The 22,033-nt window shown below is 35.0% G+C and overlaps 1 protein-coding gene across 1 annotated transcript in view; it reads left to right on the forward strand.

The window, feature by feature from the left end:
* The window catches only part of KIF18A (kinesin family member 18A), an 87,320-nt gene extending 69,694 nt beyond the window's left edge, over nt 1–17,626 (forward strand). The window contains exons 14-17 of the mRNA XM_003122903.4: nt 7,832–8,273; nt 8,975–9,082; nt 14,276–14,385; nt 16,932–17,626. Of these exons, the coding sequence (XP_003122951.1) occupies nt 7,832–8,273; nt 8,975–9,082; nt 14,276–14,385; nt 16,932–17,014 (743 nt within the window). The 3' untranslated portion in view covers nt 17,015–17,626. The remainder of the gene's footprint in view (nt 1–7,831; nt 8,274–8,974; nt 9,083–14,275; nt 14,386–16,931) is intronic.

Raw genomic sequence — 22,033 nt, forward strand, 5'->3', positions numbered from 1 at the left:
TCTGGGGCTTGAAAGAGCAGGGTTTTTTAATTGGCTTCCTTCCTGCTACCCCAGATATTACTCTTTTTAAAAAAAAATTGTGTAATTTTATAAAAATAGTACATATTTGTTATAAAAAATAATCAAATATTTAAAGAAGAAAATAAAATCACTCAATTTTCCCAGCTATAAGCTATAATAATGTTTTAATGTCTTATGCCATATTTCATTCTGCTCTGTTTTCTGTGACTTCCCCCACACACACCTTTTTCTGCTCTCAGGGTCTTGGTCTTTGCTTTTGGTGGGTTTTTTTCTTTGTTTTTTCAAAATTGGGATTGTGTTCCATATTAGAGTTATTTACTGCTTTATTTCATGAACATTTTCCCAAATCATCAGATAATATGTGAAATATGGCTTTAAATAACGGTATAATTATGAATATCTCATGTTTTATTTAGCCGTTATCTTGATTAAATTCTTCCTGTAATAGGAGCTTGGTAAGGTGGGACATGGCATCTGGATTATGAGAAGGCCTGAGTTTGTGTGCCAGCCTGCCACGCCTTTATATTATACTCTTACTGGTCCAGAGAATGTCCTCTATGCTTATTAGTAGTATGCTTTTGCCCATAATAATGTGATGATAATCAATTAGAAATGAAGGTCCCGAAATAGTGGGGAAATGCACACCTTTTCATGAATCTCACAGCTCAAGGAGTATAGAAAAGAAATCAGAACCTCGGGTAGCCTCAGCCAGAAACTTTGCCTCTTTGCCACCAATGCCAGAAGCAAGGCCCACAGGGCTGGGCACTTTCTGTTCAGTGTTCCTTTCTACACTGAGACAGCTGGACCAGGGCTAAGCTTTAGAGCCTCTTAGTGCTGCTGCTAGATTCACATATGCCATTTTACTGTATCTCATAACATCGCCTCATCCTTTCTCCTACCGTACCTGGTCCCTCATCCCTGTTCCTCATTTAAGGAACTTTAGTGACATTCTGCCAGTGTCTTTTTTTTTTTTTTTTTTTGTCTTTTTGCTATTTCTTGGGCCGCCCCTGCGGCATATGGAGGTTCCCAGGCTAGGGGTCGAATCGGAGCTGTAGCCACCGGCCTACACCACAGCTCACGGCAACGCCGGATCGTTAACCCACTGAGCAAGGGCAGGGACCGAACCCGCAACCTCATGGTTCCTAGTCGGATTCGTTAACCACTGCGCCACGACGGGAACTCCCTGCCAGTGTCTTTTACTTAACTCCCAGGGAGAGCATTGAAAGGTGAGTGGGAAAATATCATGTTTTTCTCTCTATGCCTTCCTTTTTTCCAGTTCTATCCACACAGTAACCTTCATAAAGTCCTCTAATATCCTGGTTTACAGATGATACTCCTCCCTTATTGCCAGTATTTGGGCAAATTTTCTCCTGTTTCTATTGTATGGTCGTTTTAAAGGGAATCTGGAAGGAGACCTAGATACTTCTACTCAGGTTACCACTTTGTTTAAAATTGGTTGTCCTTTGCAAAGTTAACCTTCATATGCCTTCTTGTACTATTGATGTTTCTAAGGCAAGACATAGAAGGTGGAGCCAACCAAGGGCTATATCTTTCAGTGAGAAATTCGGGTATTCACTGACTTTGTCTTCCTCCCCTACCAAAAAGAAAAGATCCCAATATGTATATCATATATTACTTGATGAATGCAATCACTACAGGACCAGATTTTACATTTTCAAGCTTCACTAAACTGGACTTAAAATGTGTTGGCTTCTAAAAATAAATAATAATAACTTTTTTTTAAATTATGGAGTTCCTTCTGTGGTGCAGTGAGTTAGAAATCTGATCGCAACAGCTCAGGTTGCTGCAGAGGCACGGGTTAGTCTCCAAGTTCCTTCTTTGTCATTTCCACTCTGTAGGCCCAGGTTCCATTTTAGAGGCCCAAGAATTACAGAATCTTGTTAGATAGTATTTTCCCAGGCTGAATCCAGGGAAACTAAAATGCCCCAAGCCTGCTCTTCTGGAAAGTTACTGCACATCTTGTAATGGAAAAATACAGCAAATCTCTTTTATTGACACAGACCTAGCATATCCAAGGGTTTTTATAGCCCCTAACCCAGCACTCTCCAGTTTGCCATACCCAGTTAAAGTATTTCATTACCTAACTAAAAGAGAATGACTGTTTATTATACAATTGTATTTATATATCCCAGATATCATATTCAAAATGAAATCTCAGTTGCTTATTATGTTCTTTTAGTTTTCATGAATAAATGGAGTCATTATCCCCTTATTGTTACAGGAGACTGTTGAATTTTTATTTAAGCCTTTAAATTTTATTTTGCTCTGATCATCATCTGAACCTTTCTTAGCAACTAGTCAGCCTAAGCAGTCCTGAATTAACTATCTATTTTCTGCTCTCTTATTATTTTAGCACTTAATAATTGAGAGGTTAAAAAGAAAAAAAAAACCCTGGATTTGTATTTTGTACATGTCATGTGTCTGTAGCATCTCTTCTTTCAAGCCCAGTGGAACAAGGATAGGTGAATCCATTATCAGCCACATCTTCACACTTCTCCTTCAAGTTATATCCTATCAGGAGAGCAGAATTTTAGCTTGAGATATGTCACTGTAAGATTATTATTGCTTTCACTGACAAATTGTTAGTCTGATTTTATCAAAATTTGATACTGCGTGAATGTTTAGATTATCCCAAAGAACGGGTGGTTATTTCTTTGGTGTACTGTGGAAGCCCCCCCCTCGTCCCCCGCCACCCCATCATGCTTTTTATAAGCAGTAGGGAAAACATGGTCCACCATCATGGGAATTTGCTCACTGCCACTTCAGGGATTATCCCTCTGTAGATACGTGCAAGAAAAATAGTTATTCTGGATAATCTTTATCCCTCGAGATTTCATGTTTCATTATGTTCTAAGTTTGAGAATGTTCTTGTAAAGTCTGCATGTTCACGTAACACTTAGATGTACCTGCTTTAACGATACCTTTGGTTTATTTTAAAGTTTATTATTGGCCTTGATAAACTGGATAGCTAATAAACTGAAAGTGAGACATCATTGAAAATATTCTTTTAGGGGATAAGGTACCTAAGGTAGTGATGGAATATTGGAAAGTAAATTACACTTACCTTGTGAACATCGTAATACTAATAGTTGAAGCCTGTATTTCTAGAGCCTTTCCTTGAACCCTAAATGTTTTTTACATATTATCTAATCCTACTAAATTCCCTCTACATAAAAAGGTGGTATCCCCCTTTTTTTATAGGGCGGTGTTAATGCCCACACTGCTTAAGTGAGTTGCCCAAGGTCACTCGGTGAGTTGTTGGTGAAACCAGAAATAGAATGCAAGTCTCCTGACTCCCAATTCAGTTCTCTATCCTCGATATAGTTTTATATCCTCTATATACCCCTGCTGCCTCTCATGGAAAAGAAGTTAATCTTCCAGCTATTAATAGCCACCAAATTGGTGGTAGCAGCACAGTGGAGAAAAGTAACTGTCTTTACACTGCAGCATTAGTATAAAAATATCTGGTAATGGAAAATTTGACAAATGTCATGTTAAAGGGAGTGGAAAATTATTTTAAGATCTGGATCTCATTTATCTAATTCTCAGAAAAGTAAAATTCCTTAGTAGAACAGGGATCATATTTTTCTTCCTGTTTTTATATTATATTTCCTAGAGGGTAATTGTCAACCTAGCCATAGCAGAGCCTATTGTCAACTAATGTAATAAGAGTAATGCACATACTATTGATGATTATTTTAAGTATATTTTCTAACTTGGTTGAAAGTTTGAATTGTTTTATTAAAGTACATAGCACTTATTTTATTCAGCTTTCAGTGCTTTTTAAGTTAGTATTATATCTTAAAAAAAAATAACATCAATTGGGAATTTTACTGCATGATTTGAAAACATGGACAAAAATATACACTATTAGTTTCTTCCCTACACACCCCAAGCAAAATTACCTTGGGTCAAGCACCGTGAAGTTTACCAGAGTTAAATAGGCAAAGCAGGAAAAAAAAAAATTCAACATAAGTACACTGGAGCTGATCAAGTTTATTGTTATGTGTGTAATCAAGTCATTATTTTGTATATTAAAAAAAAATGAGAAGTCTTTATGTACTTAAATATTTAAGCATGTCTAGTATTAAAGGAGTTCATAGTTAAGTTCAAACCAGTTTTGTCTCTTAATTTTGGAGCAAGGAACAAGAAGTCCACCACTGGAGTTCCCGTTGTGGCACAGCAGAAACGAATCCGACTAGGAACCAGAAGGTTGGGGTTCAATCCCTGGCCTCACTCAGTGAGTGAAGGATCCAGCATTGCCGTGAGCTGTGGTGTAGGTCTCAGATGCAGCTCGGATCCTTCATGGCACTGGCCTCATTCGATGGTTCAGCTCTGATTAGACCCCTAGCCTGGGAACTTCCAGATGCTGCGGGTGTGGCCCTAAAAAAGCAAAAAAAAAAAAGTCCACTACTAAAAATTTCTGAATATTATGTTTCTGTTTAAAGACTGCTAAACATCTTTAATCAGGAGAATGACATGATCAGAATTACGTCTTAACTGTAAGTGTAAGAGAGGTGGGATTTGGTGGAGTTTAGGAAATGCAAGGAAGAGATTTAAAAAATCTAGTTATTTGGAACCCAAGTTACTGAGAAGATAGTGGTAAGAGGATAGAGATAACAGAGTGTATGCCATAAACAAGAATGAAATAATGCTGTTTGCAGCAATGGATGAACCTAGAGATTATTATACTAAGTGAAGTAAGTCAGAGAAAAATAATCATATGATGAAACTTATATGTGGAATCTAAAATACCATACAAATGAACATATTTATAAAATAAAAACAGACTCAGATATAGAAAACTTATGGTTACCAAAGGGAAAAGATAGGGGAGAGGGATAAATTAAAAATGTGGGATTAGCAGGTAAAAACTACTATATATAAAATAGATTTTAAAAGCGGGGGGAGGTTCCCATTGTGGTGCAGTGGAAACAAATCTGACTAGTATCCATGAGGATGCAGGTTCACTCCCTGGCCTCATTCAGTGGTTCAGTGATCTGGCTTTGCCGTGAGCTGTGGGTGAAGGTCACAGACCTGGCTTGGATCCTGCATCACTGTGCCTGTGGCATACATAGGCCAGCAGCTATAGCTCCAGTTCCTAGACTGGGAACCTGTGTATGATGTGGGTGCAGCCCTAAAAAGCAAAAAAAATAAAGAGATAAACAACAATGGCCTACTGTATAGCACAGGGAACTATATTCAGTATCTTGTAATAAACTATAATAGAAAGAATCTAAAGAAGATCTGAATCACTGCTGTACACCACAGACTAACACAACACTATAAACCAACTATATGCTTCATTTTTAAAAAAAAAAGGAAGGAGTTCCCCTCATGGAGCAGGAGAAACGAATCCGACTAGGAACCAAGAGGTTGCAGGTTCGATCCCTGGCCTTGGTCGGTGAGCTAAGGATCTGGGTTGTGGTGAGCTGTGGTTTAGGTCACAGATGCAGCTTGGATCCACTGTGGCTGTGGTGTAGGCCAGCAGCTGTAGTTCTATTCCACCCCTAGTATGGGAACCTCTATGTGCCTTGGGTGCAGCACTAAAAAGAAAAAAAAAAAGGAAGAAAAAAAGGAAAGGAAAAAGAAATAAGAGAGTATAGCGGGTCAAATACAGATCCTTAGAGATTTACTAGATGGAGTTTGTTTTCATAATTGCCCAATATCTCAAGATAACTGTATCTATAAATTAACATTAGCCATTTAGTATGTTTTTGTTATAGAATTTCTTTGTAATGAGTTTATTACTTTTAGTTAACATTATTAGCCACAAATTTTTTCTTTCCAAATTATTATATTTTAAATTTTTATCAGTTTGTCAGAAAATGTTTACTACTGGGGTTTTTTTAGGTTTTTATTTTTTCTATTATAGCTAATTAGCATAGCTCTGTCAATTTCTGCTGTACAGCAAAGTGACACAGTCTTACATATGTAAATGTATTTTATATATATATATATATATATACACACACACATTCTTTTTCTCATCATGTTGCATCGCAAGTAGCTAGATATAGTTCCCTGTGCTATATAGCAGGATCTCCTTGCTCATCCACTCCAAAGGCAATAGCTTTCATCTATTAATCCCAAACTCCCAGTCCATCCCCCCTCCCCCTCCCCCTCCCCACCAGCAACCACAGTCTGTTCTCCAAGTCCATGTGTTTGTTTCTTTTCTGTAGAAAGGCTCATTTATGCCATATATTAGATTCCAGGTACAAGTGATATATGATATTTGTCTTCTCTTTCTGACTTACTTCACTTAGTATGAGAATGTTGCTGCAAAAGGTATTATTTCATTCTTTTGTATGGCTGAGTGGTTTTCCATTATGTATATGTACCACACCTTCTTAATACATTCATCTGTCAATAGACATTTAGGTTGTTTCCATGTCCTGGCTATTGTGAATAGTGCAGCAGTGAACACAGGGGTGGATGTATCTTTTTCAAGGAAAGTTTTGTCTGGATGTATGCCCAAGAGTGGGATTGCTGAATCATGTGGTAGTTCTCTATTTAGTTTTCTGAAGTACCTCCATACTGTTTTCCATAGTGGTTGTACCAATTTACATTCCCACCAACAGTGTAGGAGGGTTCCCTTTCTCCACACCCTCTCCAGCATTTGTTATTTGTTGATTTGTTAACCATGGCCACTCTGACAGGTGTGAGGTGGTACCTCATAGTAGTTTTGATTTGCATTTCTCTAATAATTATTGGTGGTGAGCATTTTTTCATGTAGCCTGTTGGCCATCTGTATATCATCCTTGGAGAAATATCTGTTCAGGTCTTCTGCCCATTTTTCAATTGAATTTTTGGCTTTTTGCTGTTGAGTTGTATAAGCTCTTTGTATGTTTTGGGGATTAAGCCGTTGTCAGTTCCATCATTAGAAACTATTTTCTCCTATTTCATAGGTTGTCTTTTTTGTGTGTGTGTGTGGTTTCCTTTGCTGTGCAAAAAGCTTGTCAGTTTTATTAGGTCCCATTGGTTTATTTTTGCTTTTATTTCTATTGCCTTGGGAGACTGACCTAAGAAAACGTTCGTATGATTGATGTCAGAGAATGTCTTGCCTATGTTCTCTTCTAGGAGTTAGTTTTATGGTGTCTTGTCTTATGATTAAGTCTTTAAGCCATTTTGAATTTAATTTTGTGGATGGTGTGAGGGTGTGTCCTAGTTTCATTGATTTACAAGTAGCTGTCCAATTTTCCCAGCACCACTTACTGAAAAGACTGTCTTTTTCCCATTTTATATTCTTGCCTCCTTCGTGGAAAACTAATTGAGTGTAAGTGTCTGGATTTATTTCTGGGTTTTCTATTCTGTTCCATTGGTCTGTATGTCTGTTTTGGTACCACTACCACACTGTCGTAATTACTGTAGCTTTTTAATATTGCCTGAAGTCTGGGAAAGTTCTGCCTCCTGCTTGGTTTTTGTTCGTCGAGATTGCTTTAGTAATTATGAGTCTTTTATGGTTCCATATAAGTTCTGCAGTTCCACGCACGTGGAAGTTCCCAGGTTAGGGGTCGAATTGGAGCTGTAGCTGCCAACCTATGCCACAGCCACAGCAAAGCAGAATCCATGCCATGTCTGCAGCCTACACCACAGCAGACAGCAATGCCAGATCCTTAACCCACTGAGTGAGACCAGGAATCAAACCCACATCCTCATGGATACTAGTTGAGTTTGTTACTGCTGAGCCACAGTGGGAATTCCTGATTTTTCTTTCTTTTAGCTTATAGGGGTATTGGAAAACTATTTAGGCAACAATATTGAGCTTATTTTTAATTTTGTTCAACAGGCACATCTTCCAGTGAATCTAATCTGCTTAAAATTACTCCACAAAAAAGAACTCGAAGAAAACTAATGCCTTCTCCCATGAAAGCAAAGCATACCCAAAAGTCTACACTCTCTGAAAATATGCAGCTCAATGATTCCCTCAGCAGAGAACTTCAACCCATTGTATATACTCCAGAAGACTGTAGAAAAACTTCTCAAAATCCATCTACAGTGACATTATTAAAACCATCATCACATATTACCAATTTTCAGGCAATAAGCTCAAATACAAACAGTGATAATTCTCTAAAAATGTTATGTGAAGTAGATATCCCTCTCAGTAGGAAAAAAGAATATGCACAGGAGGATTTGGAGTCTACGTTTCTTATATGTGAAAACACCAGGAGCTTGAAAAGTGAATTACCTGAACAAGAATCACTAACAAACAGTAACATTTTACAAAGGTATAAAGAAGGAGTATTTGCCAATTCTTTTTTTGTTTTATTTATATGGCCTTTAAAGGATTAACTTTTTATTTACTCTGTAGCTATAGTAATTAAGATCTATTTCATAGATGAAATACGCTATCTTGATTATAAAAGTCAATGTTTTACCTTCATTAAATCTTAATTATCTTTCTCTCTAAATATTAATGCACTAGCACAATATTTTAAAGTCTTTAAGTTGATTAACTGTCATTAGGCTAGAGGAAATCTTAAGACATATTTAGATTGTTCTTCATACTCCAAAGTTAGATGTTACAAGCCATCATTGGAAGATTACCAAGTGTTTATTATTATTCGTTAGTATCTTCACTAAAGGAAGTACCACAGTTTCTATTGATGTTTAGCAAACCGTAGCTTACTCTGAAATAGTCTGAGGTATGGTTGACTGCATGTCATCCAAGCAAAAACATATCCTTCTCATTTAAAATGAATATTTGCAATTAATCTGAATATGGGAAGAATGATACCTTTACATTTCTATGCTTTGGGGAATGCAGAAATCTCTTGATATCTATTTACGGTGTAAAAAAGAAAAAGAGACCCCAGGCAATTGAGGGAAGTTTTATAGTATTTATAATGTTTTCCTTTATATATAATAAAAAATGATGTGCTAATTATGGAAGTGTACTTTCCCTTTTAATTCTTTATTTAATATACAGGCTTGCCCCTACTTCATTCTCAACTAAACATTCTCTGCCTATACCAAACATAGTACCATCCTACATGGCAATGACTGCTGCTGCCAAAAGGAAACGGAAATTAACAAGGTATGATTAAACTATAAGCTGGTACAGTCTTTATACTTATGTAAGATCATCTTTATCTTTGTTTTCTACAATTTTTTTGTCTTTTAATTAGTCAATTCATATTTAAGCATATATATATAATAAATTTCTCTGAATGTGGCACTAGATTTATATTATCAAAGAGAGATATTGATAAAGCCCAGATAGTTCACTTGACAATTTGTATAAAATATTCACTATTTCAGATTATTAAAAATAAATTGGACGTCTTCAGGCCTTCAAAAAGGTCATTTAATTTTAAATTTTCTTAAGGTGACAATTTTTACTCATTTGGTATTTTTCCCTTTAGACATTACTGAATTTCTTCAGTTCTAAAATTATATTATTTTAAGGAATTTTGATATATGACTAAAATGTAATGAATAGATTTCTATTTCTGGCCATGACAGTATAGCTTGCATCAGACCAAGCAGCCCATCAAGAACAATTATAAAAAGCTGATAAAATACAACTAACAACTGCTTGAGCACACTAGAGAACAACCAACACAGCCAGGACTTCAAGGTCTAAGATCCCAGAGAAAAGGAAAACAAAGTGTGGAGAACCAGACCTTCTCTGCCTCTTTTTCCATTTAGCATTTGCCAATTCATGGCATCAAGTATAGAGGCCAAGCAAAAAATGGCAGCCTAGAGCTGTTAGCATTTCATTCATTGAGCCAGGGAAACAAAATCATTCTTTGTAGCTTTTGCCCACAAGATACTCACCAAATTCTAAACTCTGAAATAAGAGGCCAAGACACCAAGCTGAAAGTAGCTGCCAAGAGGCTAAAGTAATAACCAGGGTTTTGATGTTCTCATGGGACTGAGACACAAAAATTTTTGTTCAGGGATCATCGTGGAGAAAATGCACTGTCAAACACCCAGGATTTTATTTAAAACTCCTTAAGGCCTATGTTCTAGGAAGGAGTAGGGCAAACTGGAAATAGACCAGTTCTTGAGAGCCTGAAAGAGACCTTAGACCATTCAATCCCTTTTTGGATCAAGATGATCTATCTCTTTCTGCCTGCTTGCCAGAAGAAAATTAAATTGTCTCTAAAGAATATACCACTGGCAGCCTCTTTGGTTTTTCATACACAGTGTTTAACACATAAGCAGAAGTTACAAAGTATGCCAGGAGACAGGACCAAGTGACTGAAAATCAAGAGAAAGAAAACAAATTTGAGAAACAGTGATGCAGATGTTGAGATTATCAGATAGGGACTTTAAAACTTTAACTGTGATGAAGTTCAACAGATAAGGCACAGCAGAAGAGAGCTTACTGAACTGGGAGATAGGTTATTAGAAAATGCCCAAACCATTGTGCAAATGGATAAAAAGATAAAAAATATAAAGAAGCTCAAAAGAGATATGTGGGACACAATTGAAAAGGTGTAGTATTTTGAGTCCCAGAAAGAAATAAGAAAAAAAAAAAAATGGGGGAAAACAGTATTTGAAATGATGCTGGCTGCTAATTTTCCAAAACTGACAAAAGATAACAAATCACAAGTTTGAGAAGCACTGCAAACTGCAAGCAGCATTAATACAAAGAGAAACACACCTAGATACATAGCAGTAAAACAGCTAAAAATCAAAGACAGGGAAAAAATCTTACATGTATTGAGCTTTATGACTCGAAGTCCTAGTGGTAAATGCAATGACAAAATATAGCGAAGGTGATATTGTAAAACAGGTCTGACTTGCTTTATTGCTTTTTCTTTGAGGTGATTACAGAGAAGAGTATACAATATTAAGATAACTCTTTAAGTTTCCTATTTTTCATTAGGACCCCTGTTATCATCTGGGCTAGTGTTAAATTTACAAATAGTCTATTTATTTGTGCCACATAGGGTATTATCTCATAGTTGCATTTAGGAACTGTCCTTTCCCTTCCAAAGTACAGCAGAGCCTGGAATGCTGGAAATTAATTTATTTATTTATCCTGAATGTTTCTGACGGTCCATGGCATTTTCAATTTTGTATTTTGCTATGTCACAAATTTGAATTGGGCAGTTAGTCGTATATGGGAAACAGTCACTTAACTGAGCCTAGCTAAACTAACCACCATCGTCTGTTTCATCCATCTTTTCACTAATTTTCATTATGTCAGTCATGTTATTTTTGTTACTAATTAATGCTAGGGACTTTTCTTGTTCTTCACTGATAGAACGCTCTGCTCTTCTAAGATGTGCAAAAGTTTATCGCTAAGAATAACTTTTAAATATAAACATAGTCATTATCAAAATCCATTGATTTTTCAAGATATGTCCAGGCATGTAAATTGTATGTTTGGAATGGGTTTAGATGAGTTAAATGGCTCCCATAAGAGCACCTAATATTGAATACTGTGAAATAATATTAAAGGACATATAAAGAAAGATTTCTCAAAGGCTATTAATTGCTCTATTACATTCCCTCTGGTACCAGTAATTAGATCCTGCCATTAACTAAGGTTAAAAGAGATTAATGCTAGAAATGTACATAATTACTTTAAAAGTCTTCCATTCCCCCCAATTAAATCTTATATAAGCTTGAGAATAAGAGATTGTTATTTTCCACTTAGCAGCTTCATGCACATATTTAGGTGTGTGTATATTCTGGTTGTTTTTTTGTTTGCTCCATAATCTTTCTTAGCACCCAAAAATGGTCTCACGCTTGCATACATTTCTGGTTTGTTTTGAAAAATGTCTGTGCTTCCAAGTGGAAATTATCTCAACTGAAAGAATATGGGATGCATTATGTTTATTAAGCAGAAGCATTCTACCTACGTAAGGGAACAAAAGGTTATTATTAATAATTATGGAAATATATTTGGCACACAGCTAGAAGACTTCAGATTTCCTCAAGATAGTCTTTAAGACAATTTAAATTTGTACCCATACCAATAGTATAACAAATGTTAAATATTTCATCAGTGGTCTATGTTATCTAAATCCCAAAAATGTTTGAGTGTATTTTACTTATATATATGTATTATTTTATTAGTCTTTGATTTAATTCCTAGAAATGAGTTCTATTCAAATAAAACTTATTCAAAATCCTTATTTTCAAGTAAAAACAATCTATGAGTGAAAAAAAGAAAAGGGCCTAGAACTAACCAAAGTGAAGAATCATGTGTAAAATAAGAAAAGCAACTTTAAGATAAATGCCAGGGTAAAATAACCCTTATTAAAAGTAACCAGTGACACTGATCTCTAGAAGAAATAAAATCATCAAATGGCCAAGAAAGAATTTTTGCCCTAAATAAGTTTATATATGCACATTTATATATATATACACACACATACATACATAAATACACACACATATATATAGTTAAGAATGTGTTTGGGATTTCCCATTGTGGCTCGGTGGTACGAACCTGACTAGTATCCATGAGGATGCAGGTTTGTTCCTGGGCCTCACTCAGTGGGTTAAGGATCCAGCGTTGCTGTGAGCTGTGGTGTAGGTCGCAGATGTGGCTTGGATTTGGCGTTGCAGTGGCTGTGGCTGCAGCTCCAATTCAACCCCTAGCCTGAAAACTTCCATATGCCGCAGGTGTGGCCCTTAAAAAAAAAAAAAAAAAAAAAGTGTTTAGTATCCAAAATAGAATTATAGCACCATTTAGGAATAGAAAATTTCTACAACCGTACTTACATTCATAGCACAAGTACTTTATAACAATTCCAAGAAGGTATTATTTTTATTCTCGAATAAAGTAGGCAAAATCACCATTATGAACACCTCTTACAGACTCTAGAAAACTTTGGTACATAGGTTGACTTATTTTTCCCAGAATTCTCTGTGCTCATGCCCGTTTTTCTTCACCATCATATTAAATTGCTGTTTCTGACTACTTTCAATGAGCATGTAACTAACCTGTATTCTCCCTTCTATATAAACGTAAATCCACATCAGTTTACTACATGGTTAGGATTGTCAGAACAAGTTGTTGCAATGAAAGGCAAGCTTCTACTTGTTAATCCAACTGACAAATTAGTATCAACTTGTAAAATGGTATATAATGTCTTGACTAGCCAGAAATTTCCTATAATTAGTTTATTTGAATCAGTGTAGAGAGGAGTTGTTCGTACCCTACTCAGCCCTTAACCCTGCCTGCTAAAACATGATCCTCTTTAGGGTTTTGAAGGATTACTACCTTTTAGGGCCCCATTCAAACTAGTCTGATTCACAGAATTTTCCGTTTTTCTTTCTTCTAAATTCAGGAACCTACAGCTTCTAGTAGTTTGAATACTTGTGGCACTCTTTTTTACTCTGCCTCATATTATTTTGTGTAGTGGTCTTACTCCCCCCCCCCCCACCATATATCCATCATGTAAGTTTTTAGGACTTACTAAAACTTGGATTTTGTCCTACTCATTTGTATAACCTATGACATGAGACCACAATAGATGTTTAGTAATATGTCAACTCAAATTGAATTAGAAATTCAACTCAATAATGGGATTGGTATAAATTTTTGAAGATAAATGTAAAAGGGTCATATTTTTCATTTCACCAAATATAATTGCAATAATTAGAGAGACATTCTCAGTCTATCACCATGCGTTGTTTTAAAAACAAAGTTTCCAATCAGTCTCACTTGTTTGTATTCCCCAGATAAGGGTTCTTGCTCCAAATTTGTAATATGAGCTTAATTTTTCACCTCTTGCAGTACATTCCTTATCTCCACACTTTGAATAGCAGTGCTTGCATGCATTGTAGCACAGCACCCTGGAACTGTTCTGTTAAAGAATTGTGACATATACCTATAATTATAATCTTGGGCTTGAACAAACATTCTTTTGTTTTGTTTTGCTTTTTTTGGCCGCACCTGCGGCATATGGAGGTTCCCGGGTTAGGGGTTGAATCGGAGCTGTAGCTGCTGGCCTACACCACCGCGACAGCAACTCAGGATCCTTAACCGACTGAGCAAGGCCAGGAATTGAACCTACGTCCTCATGGATGCTAATCAGATTCATTAACCGCTGAGCCATGGCAGGAACTCCCAAACATTCTTAAATTTACACACAGCTATGAGCCAAAAGTTTATTTAGTGTCTCCAATTACTTCTATGGGATTTTACAACTTATGATTTTAGTATTTCACTTTTTCTTTAGTTATCACTGCATGTAGAATATGTATTAGAACTTAGAGATATAAAAAATGCTTTACTAAAATAAAAATGTTTCCCCTGCAGTTCTACTTCAAATACTTCATTGACTGCTGAGGTAAATGCTGGATCTGCCAAACGTGTTCATCAAGATAAGTCAAGTGATAAGCACTTACAAGAAAACAGACCAACAATGGGTATGTCTCAGGTCTTAATTTGATATTTAATAACATGATTAACTAATATATGTATAGCATTTTATGTTTCTTCTATCATGTTTTCATAAGAATCTCCTTTTATATACTCATCACCTTTATTACACAGTGAGTGTGGTTATTTCTGTTACAGATAAGAAAACTTAAAACACAAAGTAGAAAACATGCTTACCCAAGATCACAAAGTTATTTCATGACATAGCCACAATTCAGAACTAGATCTCTCTCCTATGTTCTATACCCTTCTTACTATCCATACTGCCTCATATTGCAAACGAGTGGGTCAATAATTTAACTAATAATTGAAATAATTAGCTATGTTATTTAATAGATTAGTGATTAAATATATTTTATAGATAAACTGTATCCACTTGAAATTTTTCTCTTAGCCTATTATTTTTAATAATTTGGCCTCCAACTCATTTGTGCAATTTTTGTGAGGCTCCAGTCTTTATCTAGTTACACACATATTGTAACTCCCATTAGCAAATTGGAAAAAAATACTGTAGCATTTTTGACTACCTCCTCTCAGTTACACGTGAAGGTGACATGAGTCCATGATAACAAAACCCCATCTTCAGTGAAACTAGAGGTGTATGGCACCTACCAGTTTCGAGGCCTTTGTGTCCATACCTGTGTTTCTCTGACACTATAGTTCCTAAGATTTCAATCAGGAAGTGTTTAATTAATACATACTCACTATGTACTAGGTTCTGTGATGAATACAAAGATCATTAAGACTCACTTTGGTTCTTCTCTAAAGGAATTTACAGCACTTGGAATTTAAAGGGGTTGCGTAAGATCATGAGTGTTTCTAAGAATAACATGAAAAGTATCGTTACTTTTTTTCTGTCAAACTTTTTTCATTAGAGTAATATAGAATTTCTCAATAGTTCTGCCAAACTGTATTGATATATCCTTACTTCTTATGGTGGCCAGTAACAGTTATTTACTTTAAGTTCAATGGAAGTGTCTTTTGTGGAGATTTAAAAATCAAAAAGTAAAGTCTTAAAAAGAAAAATTTACTATGATTATTTGGTTTAACATGACATATTTAATAATGTTTAACAGTATGTATATGCAGTTGGTGTAGATATGTACTGCTCCATTGGTCTCCTGAAAAAATTCTCTGAAAAGTCACAATCCTGCAACCAAATAATAAATTTATGGTAATTCTCAAATAATAGAGATTTGGGTTTTCTGATATGCTTATTTTCTAAGAATAGTATAAAATGCATCAAATATCTTATGTATACAGAGAGATGAATTTTTTAAAAAATCTATGGAGATAAAAATGAGAGATATTACTAAATTACAGTACTTGCCAAAGAGGAAAGAAAATCTAAAGCTGGCTAAAGGCTATGTCTTGTTAAGGTTAATGGAACACTTCTATTAGAAAAAGGTATTATTTTAAGGAAAGACAGTGATTTATGTACATTAGGATATCCAAGTGAAAATGCCCAAATACACATCAGGAATTACTAGAAAAGTAAAGGGGGACTGGGGCTGCCTTTCTTCAATTACATTCAACTGAGTTATCCAACTAGTAGCATACAAATAAAAAAGTCAAAGGGACATCAGTGGAAAAGAAGGTAACTGTTTACTGAATAGTTAGAAAAATAGGCAGTGGTGTCAATAATATATATAGTGCCCCTAAGACTAAACCCTAATGTGACCAAGAAAATGGATAGGAGATTAGACTGACCCATAAGTCAGTGGCACTGTTGTAACAACACTTCTTTGAGTAGAGAATCATTGTGAAGCTGAGGAAGAACCAGAAGAACGGGCATTGATAGGTAAAACACATTTAAGAGGTAGCTGTAAAAGGAAAAAGGACTCTGGGATCAGGAATCAGCACATTAAGAAGTACTGGATTCAAATGATACATCTACATTGGAAAAATAGGAGTTCCTGTCGTGGAGCAATAGAAACGAATCCGACTAGGAACCACAAGGTTGCAGTTTCGATCTCTGGCCCTGCTCAGTGGGTTAAGGATTTGGTGTTGCCATGAGCTGTGGTTTAGGTCACAGATGTGGCTTGGATCTGGCTTGCTGTGGCTGTGGTATAGGCTGGCAGCTGTAGCTCCGATTCAACCCCCAACCTGAGAACCTCCATATGCCTCAGGTGTGGCCCTAAAAAAACAAAATAAAATAAAATAAATTGGAAAAATATGAAAGTTTGAAAGACTTAAAGAAATAATCCAAAGAATGGGGGGAAAAAATTAATGATGCACAGAAGAAAGGGAACAATGCTATAGAAACAGTCTTTTCTTAGTTCAAAAAGAACTGAAGTAAATGTGGTAGTTTGTTCATTGACTTCACTTGATACCTCTGGGGCAGGGCAAGGGGTATGAATGTACATGTGCGCTAAAACTTCAATTTACAATGTGTAGAAAGTGAATTTCTACGTTCAAATCAAGAGTATTGTTGATGTTATATTCTAAATCATGTTAATTAACAATTGAAGCTTAACGAATGGTGAAAATACTTTTTGAATGATACTTACATATCTTTTTATTTCTTCTCTAGAATATAAAAGGAACATCCATAAAGTCAAGCCAAGTATGGTTAGAAAATTTGGAAGAAGTATTTCAAAAGGAAATCTAAGATAACTCTCTTCTAAATCAAGGAAAATGACATTGACAAGTCAGCTTTTAAAAGGGTTTGTTGCCAGTGCCCTTTAAGAAACTTGTCTAAAATCTTTGAAATTAGACCCTCTTAAAAGTTGGGTTTCCCTAGCTTTTAACAACCCTCAGCATGCAGAAAATGAAATTCCTTCTATTTTGTTCTTTTGTGTTGTAAGCAAATTTGAAATTTCGACAGAAAAGGTATGTTTTAAGTTTCTAAAATATTTGCTACCCTTTAAAATCCCTAAGTCAGCATGATGGCAGCTCAGTTTTTTACTATGCTGCAAGTTGATTAGGAAGTTTAGAAAACAGTAGAGTTAAATTATCCTTACAGGTTTTTTAAAATAAGAAGAATTTAGAAGTGATAAAATTATGACCCAGGATTTATTTTGTCTTACATTATTTTAATCATATATATGACCTTTTCCAAAAATACTTTGATGTACAAATGTACATATTTGTGCCCATAAGGTTGTTGTAAATATTATTTAAAGTCTTCATGAATAAAATACTAATATTGTTTCTTGCTACTCAATACATTAAAGATGTAGATTTTATAATGCTTGCTTTTCTGTCTCATTACTACCCTTTACATACTTTAAACTATTATCTTTCATAAAATTTGCATTTTGTAGATTTGTGTTTCGGATTAGATCAAGATATGTGGCTCTAGAACCAAGTCTGAAAATAATCCATAGTTTCCTTAATGATAATGAGAGAATTCTCTAATCATTTTTTCTTGTATAGAAAGTACATGGGTTGCAAACTAATCAAATATCCTTGTTTACCTACTTTCTGTTTATCTTCCATACATTACAACAAATACTTGGTTAAAACACTTTTAATTTTATGTGGTCAAAAACTGCCCCATCAAAGCAAACAACCATTTAACAAGTTGCAACATTTTAGACCTTTTAGCTGTTAGTCATGTTTTTCAACTTAAAGTATAGTTGGAAGAGTGTGAGATGGAATAATGATCTTTGAAGTTTCTTCCAACTCTGAAGCTCATAATTCCATACTGATAAAAATGCACACAGGACTTGTTGTAGGGAGAATAACCATGCACAATTTCTGTTTTCCCTTTGTTATTAGGCCTTTGGTTGTGTTGCCTATTTATCAATCACTTTAGCCTCTTTGTTATTCCCTTCCATCTATTTTAGGTAATTATATGTTTCAAAAGAAATCTTTTTCCACGTACTGATGAATGGCTAGCTAGCAGGATTAAGCGACCCTACCTCACCATAAGACGTGAGTCATTTTCTTGTATGCCATTTTTATCAGGGATTTCACCTTCTGTAAAAGGTAGTAATAGTTCCTTTGCCATGCAGCAATGTTAAGGAGAAATTGGCGGAAATAAATTGTAATGAATGTGGAAAAAGAAAACTGTTGAATATATGAATAAGGAGAAAATATATGCATTTCAACTAGAACAAGGTGCTATTTCATAAGTCACTAGAAAACAATTTCCAAATGAACTTTATTTATGTAAAAAGTAGATCAGTCATAAATATACAGCTCAATGAATTTTAGAAAAGCAAACAGCCCCATGTAACCAACCTTCAGATCATGGAATAGAGAATTATTAGTATCTTATAAGCCTCTCATATCCTACCTCCCTCTAAGTGTGACCATTATCCTAACACCATGTATTGATTTTGACTAAAATAATTTATCTTTATTTTTGTTTTAAAATAACATCTTGTTCCAAAAAGAACTGTAAATAGTAAAAATGTGCTTCCTCCTCTCCCCTCCCCAAAATCATTCTCACTTTTAACCACAGCTAACTGTTTTAGGTACCCTGCCAAGTCATTTTATACAAACCTATATACTTGATTTTAAAAAAAAAATCTATCATACTATTTGTTTTGCAGTTTGTTTTTTGAAAGCAGCATGGGCATCTTTGTAAATTTTTAAGTGTGAATTTCATAAATACTGCTATCGCAGATAGATTGCTGTTAGAGACAACTAGCAACAGATAATTTTCGTGTGGCAGATCAAAGATCAGAGAGAAACCTAGATGATGCTATCTCTATTGATAACACTGTACAGTGTTTCTGAGAATATTTTGGAGTGTTTCTATTATTTCTACATCATGACGTCCAAAGTATATTCCACAGAACATGGCTCACCTGGATACTCAGCAAGAAAAGGGTTCTATGTCAAAGAAGAGTGGGAAACGGCAGCCTCCTAGGACATTGATCATGCACGTTGATGATGTAAGCCCCTGAAGTCTTACAATCAGAATCTTATTTGATCTAACCCAGTAATTCCCAAATTCCTTTGAAACATTAAATTTTTAAAAAAATGTTTGAGGATCATACAATGAACCCTTATGTAATCATAACACTGAGTCCAATTACCAAATGTTTCCACATTTCTGTGGAATATCCCTCTTTTTCTCTTGTTTTTCTTCCCTTGTTGGAATATTTTAAAGCACCCCAGATATCATTTCATCACCACACACTTGTTTCTGAATCTTTGAAAATACACCATATTTTTATTTAATACCAAAAATGTATCCTTCTATTAAAGCACTCCTAGTATTATCCCTAAAAGCATACTTTAAACAACAATGTTCTAGATTAATAATGGCTGTGAAATAACAGGATTAGAGAACCAGGTTATAATGGTAGAGATTTAACTTGAGAGTTATTTACCGATGTAAAACAACCATATTCAACACATTAATGCTGACTCCACCAATCTTTCTCATTCATTTTTACTAAATTAAGACTTAAAGTTTGATTTTTGTAGAGTAACATATTAAAAAGTAAGTTTACATTATGCTTTCTCATTTTGGTAAATTAATTGAAGAATTTGTTCTTATGCATCTGGATTTTGTTTTAACTTTGTTTACATGTCAAAAGGTAGGTACAATCACACCAGGTATAGTGAATGACAGTTAGTTCTACTATAACAGGGCGTATGTGTTCCTGAAGATCACCACACTATGCCAAATTGTGCAGTAAAACCACATGGCTTATGGGGCAAATGGGATTAGCTGCACAACATTCAAAAGCTTTGTCACTAGCACAGTAAAAGAAAGACCAGAACCTTATATAAGCAGCCCAGTTTTACATATTAAACATTTAAGAAATGCACAAATACTGCAACAAATATGGCACTTTACCATGAAAAAGAGCTTAAGTTTGTTCATGGAAGTGAATGTAGGAGGATTGCAGCTTGTGAGTTGAAGAACTGATGGCTGGCCAGCCAGTGATCTGAATCAGCTAAAAATTTATACACCAGATGTGGATGGCCATGGCACATTGTTTATGAGGGGCGAGTGGGTGTTCTGTGCTCTCTTGTGAGGCTCAGTTCAGCTGCATGCAGTTTTCTGTATTCACCTAGTATTTCATCTGGATGAAATCTGGCATAAACAAATGCAAAATGCACGTTATGCTACAAATTGTTCCCTGATATGTAAATGGTGTCAGAGCATGTTCACATTTTCAAAGCAGTTATAGCAGAACTGATATAAATATTGAATTTATGCATTTCTTAAGAAATGTATTTCTTTTTAAATTGCCCCTTGATTCTTTCACATTTAAGTAACTTAGATATCTAAGGATAACTGCTCAATTAGAGCTATGGTGTTAATGGAGATGTAAGTTCTAGAATGAGATCAGACATTTTTAACCTTGCCTTGAGAGAAACTTCTAGTCACAAGCTTTGTAAGATGTCCCATCATTTCTGAAGGGGCCATCAGGCAATAGTGCTTAATAATAGACTTGCTTTTAGGGCACAGCAAGCCTTTAAAGTAGATGTTACAGATTCACAGCCCCTTATTTACAATTCAGAAGCTTCACAGATTTTGAAAATCAGAAGTTTCTTATGTAATTTGTGGCTATAAAGCTTTACTTCTTCTAATATGAAACTTATTGGTTTTTATTTATCCCACTTAGTATGAACACTCAAAGATTTCACTGCAGAAACATTAATGGCTGATTATGCCTCAGACCTCATAGGTGGTATTATATAAATACAGCATATATACTCTATTGCCTTTCTGAAACAAAAAATTTTGAATTCCTAGACTCCTAGCCACAGTTATTTCACATCATGGTTTATAGACAAAATATATTTATTTTTCTTAGAAAAGAAGTTCTTTTGTATCATTTTTTATTAGATTCCACATATTAGTGATTTCTTTCAAAAACAAACTTATGATTACCAAAGGGGAAACATGGCAGGTACATTATATACACTGCTATATATAATATAGATGGGTAAAAAGGACCTAGTAGTACAGGGAAATCTACTTAATACCGTGTAACAACCTATACGAGAAAAGACTGAAAAGGAATGGATATGTGTATATGTATAACTGATTTACTTTGCTGTATACTTGAAACTAACACAACTTTGTAAGTCAACTATACTCCAATAAAGTATACTCTTAAAAAAGAAAAGAAAACAACAGTGACACTTAGAAAAGTTAATTTGCCAAAGATCTCAACAACTAGAGAGTAGCAGACTTTGGGACTTTGAACTAAACTTGATATAAAACAGTTGCTGTTATTCCATAGTTGATACCCTGCCCCCATCTACAGTGGGGCTAGTACTCTGTATATTTATATATATGTAAAGATAGATAATCTATATAGAAAGGATTTACTACAGAAAATACATTCTACTCCCATGGTCATCTGTGATTTGGTGGAAAGACTTATTCAATGCCTTTTATAGTTATAAGTAAATTATGTTTAGCTCATATTGTTTATATCAAAAGCAATTTGCAGTATTAATTAGGTGTTAATTGTAGCAGCCTTTAGTATCACCAAAGGCATTCACAAATCCTACGGATTGATCTTTCAAGGAAAATTTTATGTGTCTTTTGCAATCAAAATATCACATAATATTGTTATATATTCACAATTTACTAATAAAGGGTTGGCAACTACCTAAAATAAGGTATATTATAAAATTACTGGTTTATATTCTGAATGTTTTTGTGTTAAGACTATAATCAGATTCTGAAGATACAACTTAGACACGAAGACA

This window comes from Sus scrofa, chromosome 2 (genome assembly GCF_000003025.6).
Source record: "Sus scrofa isolate TJ Tabasco breed Duroc chromosome 2, Sscrofa11.1, whole genome shotgun sequence".
Taxonomy (NCBI): domain Eukaryota; kingdom Metazoa; phylum Chordata; class Mammalia; order Artiodactyla; family Suidae; genus Sus; species Sus scrofa.